Raw genomic sequence first — 6,523 nt, 5'->3', positions numbered from 1 at the left:
ATGAGAACAGAGCTTTAAAGCAGGAATGTACAGTGTACCTTGAGGCTCCTTTTGGTCCTAGCGGAGGCCTCTGCAGCTAAACATGGGGAAGGCACAATGAGTGGAATTGTTTGGAGAGGTGGGGAGCCCTTCCAAGCCTCTGAGCAGAAAGATGGTGATGGGTCAGAATTGTTACCATTTACTAGGAGGTCAGCCTTGGAGTTCAGCAGCCCAGAGAAGTGCCAGAAGGCTCCTGTCTGACCACCATGTGAAATGTCTGTTGCAGCCACCATGATTCCTTTGGGCTAATTATGGGGGTATGGAAGAAAAACACGAAGGAGAAGGATCCAAAGCTTTCCCTTGTCCAACTGTTCTTGAACCAGACACAGCCATCTGGCTGCTTGACAAGTTCACTTTGAGTCAAGCGACCATGGTGCTGGGAAGGAGAAGTGGTCCTCTGTCCAGGTGGGGCATAGAAGGGAACAGCCTGTCAGTGTTTCAATCCTGAGGCATGGGTTGAATTTGGCTGTGGACATCTCCCAGGTTTTGCCAGAGCAACCTTCCCTTGAGCAGCTGCAGAGGATGGCCAGCCCCTCACAGCTACACAGGCAAGAGAGGGGTTTGCAGTGGCAGGTGGAGGCAGAATGCTTGGTGATCCAGTCACACATTTTTGGTGGAGGAGTGAGGCACTGAAAAGGATGGGGAGGCTTGCCTCTTCCTTTAGAGAGAAGAGGAAAAGCACTGGGATGAGAAACTAGTTTGAAGGCCAAGGAGAAAGAGGAGAAGGTGGAAAAGGGCAGTCCCAGGAGGAATGACTGGGCTGGGCTGGGGAGATGGAACTAGAAAAGTTTATACTTAATACCTCCATACTGACCTGTGTGGTCCTGTCATCCCACACGATCCTCCAGCAGGCTCTCAGTGCTGGCTGATGTCTCCGAGTCAAGGTTCTCCTCATCGGAGCCCCGCTGGTCCAGCTCTGGCAGCCGGTACGTGAGGTCTTCCCTGTGTCAGAGAGAAACAAGGGCTGAACACACTCAGGGGAAAGAGCTGGGAGCGTCTCCATGCCTTCTCTTGCAATGAAGGTTTGCCTATGTCCTCACAACACTCTCCCAGGGGAAAATCAGCCATTCTGAATAGACCAGCTTTCTATCTTTGATCCATCTATTTTGATCCAGAACTGTCTGCCCTCATTGGCAATGTCTTCCTAAGGGCTTAGACAGAGGAAGGGGCCTCCTCAGCACCACTGCCAGAAATGCAGAGGACTGAAATTTCCGATGGGGAAATCAGGGGGCCCAGAGGGGATGGGCTTCAAAGTGGAAGGGTCTCAGTTCCAGGACAGCCCTTCTCAGGCCTCCAGGAAAACATTAACACTATGGCTAGAGGAAGAACAGCTTTTCCCAAGAGCAGTTCACCCCAAGACCTCCTAAAACTTCTCTCCACTTATTGTGCTGCTACCTGCTGCTCCCAATCTTTCTGGATATCAGGGAGTGTATGCTGTGTCATGTGATACATCTGTGCTGGGAGAGGATTCTCAGGGGGGCTTCTCCAAATCCCGAAGGGGCATCGCTTGGCCACTCTGCTCTGGTCCAGAGCTAGACACCTCTGCGGAGGCACTATTTACTCACTTCTCCTCCTTCAGCGACTGGATCCGTTCCATCAGGAGCTCCTTCTCTCGATTATCTGCTTCCTCCTCTTCCTCCTCTGGAAGAAATCCCAGTTTAGGGGAGGTGCCACTGTCGGGTGCTGTGTCCTGCGGGGTTTTCTGCAAGAGGGAAGAGAAAGATGATGCTGGCAAGTCATCTCCACTGGGTCAGATGGGAAATGTTACTGTTTCCCCGTTTCCTTCCCTCCTTCTAAGTTGACATGAATCCTGAAGCAGCCTTCTTCCATGTGATAATTTCAAGCTCATAAGCATTTCCAGAATTGAAATGAACTTAGACATTCATGGACTAGGATGACAGGAACAAAGATAGCCACAGGGCTGAGTATGGGGTAAATGCTCCTGCCCCCCCGGGCAGGAATGCCTTTGGGCAAGCGGCCCCCCCCCCCCCCCTCAGTTCTACCTCACAGAGCTACAAAGTGAGGAGAATCACAAAGGGGTTGTTACATGCCAGGTCAGGCTATTCTCATTCTCATCTCAGAAGGCTCACACTGAAAGTGTGGAAATTCACACCTGCCATGCTCTGGAAGGTGTGACAGGTTAATATTAAAGGCTGCTTCTGAGCATGTGCAAAGGAATGCCTTCCCTCACCCCCAGAGCAACCAAAAGCCAGCCAGCTCCACCAGAGAGAGAGAGAGAGAGAACTGCTAGAAAGAGAATGAGAGACAGACAGAGAAGGAGGAACTAAAATGCATTTGTGGTTAGTGTGAAAGCAGGACTTTTCTGAGACAGACACCAAAGCATCTCTTGTTTCCAGAAGGAAAGCATTTGTTAGCACCCTCTTGCAAACTACAACTTGGCTCTTGCTGTTAATTTGGCAACTAGGAAATGTGCACAGCCATGAAACATGCAGACTTGGGTATTTTTGGGTGAGTGGGAGATGTGTGGTGGGACTGGTCCTTGGCAGATGCTGTGAGAGGCACTGGGGCAGGGACAGGGACAGAGAACATTCCATGCACCGATCTTGCGCAGGGGCTTCCACCTACCCGTACTCCCTCTCGGGGAGAAGAAAACCCCAGTTTTACGGGCCACAGCTAGAGAAAAGGAGAAAGAGACGAAGGGCATTTTCACAGAAGGCAGAGGCAGGTGTCCTCCTGACTCTCCTTGGAGCACAATCAGGGACACAGACACAGGAAGAACCACCAGAGGCAGAAATTTTGCAGCACACTCCATTCAACAAAAGACAATAGGTAGACGCTAAATACTCCTGGGTATGAAATACATTTAAGACAATCCTAAAACAATCTTCAACCCTACAATGATCTCAAGAGTTTTAAGGCTGACATAAATACCAAACAGAGAAATACATAGCTTGCAAAATCAGTTAGAAGCAGTCTTGGAGACCTGTTTCAGATACTCGCACAATAAGAAAATTGCTATTTCATACCACAGAGGATTTCAGGATGGTATACAAAAAGATATCCATCGTTCAATTAACCATCATAAGTTGAAAACAAACGGGCTCACAAAAAGAAGTGTTTTTAACTGAGTGTTCCACAGCCTGCCACAGGTTTCAGGAAGCGTTCCAAAGCTGGGTTCTCACAACTGAGAAGGCCCACTCTGATCTCCCCTTCACCTTCTCCAGACAAAACACAACTGGCTCTTTCAACTGGCTGTTGCTAGGCCTTTCCACCGTGGGCCAGAACTGGACCTTGGTTCCAGAGGCAGCCTGGCCAGCATAGAAGAGAGCCTTAAAATCAGCTGTCTAGAGGAGTGTGAGAGGAGTATCCCTTAGAAGAAGAGATCTGGCTTTCTGATGGCAACATGTTCAACTCCATTGTCAACTTGGAACTCCAAATTAAGATTCACATAGAGGTAAAAATCACTTCTGAGATGAAATCAGCATTGCTTTTATGCATTTGACTGGGCTTCCCCAACCCTCTTCCTTAGTTTCTATATTTGCACACTCTAAAAACCAACAGTTTTATGGGGGTGGTAAGAATGGCTTGCAATTTACAAAGCAAGACCCCTCACCAGTTCCCCCAGAGCCTCAGGGAAAAGACCAGAAGCCTTAACAGCACCTCCTTCGCCTCCATCCCCATTCCATCCCAGTCTGGTTGATCCTCACTGTGTTCTGCCGAAGCAACGAAAGCCGGCGGAAGGCAATGCTCTCCGCTGCCTCCAGCTGGGAGATCTCCTCCATTTTCAGCTTGTACTTCCTCATCTGTTCCTTGATGATCATCTCCACACATCTGTGCCATGGATGCAAAAGTGGGAGAAGAAAAAGAAAAAGACAGGAGAGAAGGATGGAACCATCTTCGATCCCTTTGTGGGGCTCTGGGTGAGGGAGAAGAGCTGAGCGAAGACAGAAACGGACAGGGTGGGCGTGAAGGGGAGACGCATGCACGGGTCAGGAAAAGGATTAGCTGATGAAGGAGACCACTACAACCCGCCCCCAGCACAGGAAATGATTTGTGGGTGGGGGAGAGGAAGGGTACTGGATGGTCACACAGGGTGGCACCATGCACAAATGTGGTGCATATGAACAGCCAGCCAACCTCTGTTTCCCACACGAGCTCCACCTGTCTCTCCTCCCTCTTCCAGTAGGGAACGATCCAGGCTCTACAGTCCCCCAGAGGGATCAGGCTGAATCGGAGAAAGGGAATCAGTTCAGCTGGCTGGCATACTGCAGCCAGTTTGTGGGGAGTGGGGAGTGAGTGGGCAGTGGAGAGAGCATGTATATGTCTGTGGGGAAGAGCAGAAACCAGGCCTCCTTCACCTGCAGATTAATATATCAGATTGCTGTGACCCTTTTCCAAAGATCTTTGGAACATTTTGCTTCTGAACCCCACAGAATCATAGAGTTGAAGTGGCCTGATGGGTTCTCTGGTCCAACCTGCTGCTCAGTACATGATCTCCAGCCAGAGCATCCCCAGCAGGTGTCCAGTCCTTGCTGGATCCTGTGGAACCACCCGTGCCCAGAAGAGGCTGCCCTTCACCCCTGCCACCTAGAGCCAAGACTCACATGGTAGTTTTGGAGACATCCTTCATGCTGGTGAGAGGGTCGGAGTTGTCCGGGCAGCGCAGGAGGCAGGGGGCAAAGACAATGGCCAGGGCATTGGGCGACATGCGGTTGGTCTCTTCTAGCAAGGCGACCCTGGGTTTGAAGGCAAAAAGAGAGGCTTCCTGTTATGCCAGGAAGAGGGAGCACTTAGACTCCCCGCCCCAGTCGCAAAGTAACTTTCCAAGAAGTGTGTAAAAAAAAAAGGTGGCGGGCAATTGTCACCGTACAATAGACTCCACCACTGGCTGTCAAGCAACTCTGTCAGTTGTGAAGAATATTCAGGATGTCACAGGGATAATGGGTCTGATCAGTGGGAGGAAAGTGGCCCTTACTTGACCAGGTGGAAGATGAGCCGCTCCAGGGTATCGTGGCTGGCTCGAGGGAGTTGTTCGAGGACACTGTAAATGGCACAGAGCTGCTCCTGCTTCCCAGGAAGCTCTGCCAAGGGAGGACAGGAAGAGGAATGGTCAGAAGATTGCATCAAGGGACCACCTTTGTCCAGCGTCTGTCCCCCTGCCCCCCATGGCCCACCTGCTTCTCTGATTCAGCTGGGAATTGTGTAAAGAGGGCAGGAAGGCAACCCATCTCCTCCCACGGCATGCCTCCTGCCTTCAGAGGGACCCTGCCACTGAATATGGAGGGTGTGTTAAGCCATCCAAGCTAGTAATGGCTACTGGTAAGATGCTTCCTCTGTTACTTTTCAAAGATATCTAAACTAGTGGGACACCATAACGCCAGGTTAATGACAACTTCCCACAGGGCGTTTACAGCAGCAATTTCAAAATTATGGAATAGCCTACCGGAACAGATCTGTTGTATCACTACCTTAGAGGCCTTTAAGAAGGCACTCAAAACGGATCTCTTCTGGTGGGCTTACCCATCAGCCTCTATATAAAAATCTATGACAATATTCCACTCTCGATTATGATCACTGGCTACTGATACGTAAATTCAATATTAGTGTTTTATTGATTGTATTAGTATTTGTATTATTTGTATTATCTTGTATTATTTATTGTTGTAATCCCGCCTCGATCTTCAGAGAGGCGGGAAATATAAATAAACATCATCATCATCATCATCATCATCATCATCATCATCATCATCATTATTATTATTATTATTATTATTATTGGCTTCTCTGGCCCAGGAATGCCTGGTTAAATAATGAAGCACATGGAATATTGGGTTGTGTCTGCCCTTGCAGGGTAGGGAGGTGAACTCCTCTGTAGCTACTCCTTTCACAGCATGCCTATGTTTATATGTTTATATCCCACTCCATAAATCTTTCCTTTCTCCAAGAGGACACCCTTTCAGGGCAGCCACACCACAATGCTCTGCTTTTCAAAGTCAAACACATGATCCTGGCACCTGGCCTGTGCTTGCTGCTGCTGCCTCTTCTGCTAGTCTCACCCCACTGGCTAATAACAGCCTCTCTCTTCCTCCCGCATCTGGCTGTAGCTGGTGTGTTTTTGGTTCCTCTCCCCCTCTCATGACCCATTCTCTCTTCAACAGGCACACTCACCGACTGCCCGAAGGAAGTCACTGTATTGGGCAAATGTCATGAGAGGCTCTGGCAATTCCCTCAACCACTGTTTCAAAATTCCTGTGATGGTGTGGATGGGATAGTTCTCCAGTCGCACCACGTTTGGGTCTGGGAAGGAATGGAAAAAGGAAGAGAAAGAGAGAGAGAGTAGGGGGAGGAGCGAGGGTCCCAAGCCACAAAGATGCACAAGCGCATCTGCATGAATCGAAATTCATCTGATGGGGTGCTCCAGCATGTATTGCTCCCTTCTGAAGCATGGATGGTGGTGCTGGGCTGGAGGTCCTATCAACAGTGCAACTCTTTGCTCTCAAGCTGCATCCTGGCCATTACCAGT

At 49.6% G+C, this 6,523-nt stretch overlaps 1 protein-coding gene across 1 annotated transcript; it reads right to left on the bottom strand.

Moving 5' to 3' along the window:
• Window positions 1-6: 6 nt before the first annotated feature.
• On the bottom strand, window positions 7-6,304 carry LOC121917687 (unconventional myosin-IXb-like). Its single transcript, XM_042443807.1, has 8 exons — window positions 6,169-6,304; window positions 4,976-5,081; window positions 4,605-4,736; window positions 3,708-3,831; window positions 2,626-2,673; window positions 1,605-1,741; window positions 842-981; window positions 7-697 (listed from the first exon to the last, which is right to left on the bottom strand). Exons 1-7 carry the CDS (start codon window positions 6,206-6,208, stop codon window positions 867-869), a joined length of 702 nt encoding a protein of 233 aa, XP_042299741.1. The 5' UTR covers window positions 6,209-6,304; the 3' UTR covers window positions 7-697; window positions 842-866.
• Window positions 6,305-6,523: the final 219 nt, after the last annotated feature.

The sequence above is a fragment of the Sceloporus undulatus genome, unplaced genomic scaffold, assembly GCF_019175285.1.
Source record: "Sceloporus undulatus isolate JIND9_A2432 ecotype Alabama unplaced genomic scaffold, SceUnd_v1.1 scaffold_121, whole genome shotgun sequence".
Classification (NCBI taxonomy): Eukaryota; Metazoa; Chordata; class Lepidosauria; order Squamata; family Phrynosomatidae; genus Sceloporus; species Sceloporus undulatus.
The sequence above is the reverse complement of the archived record's forward strand: the minus strand, read 5'-3'. Positions and strand labels throughout refer to the sequence as shown.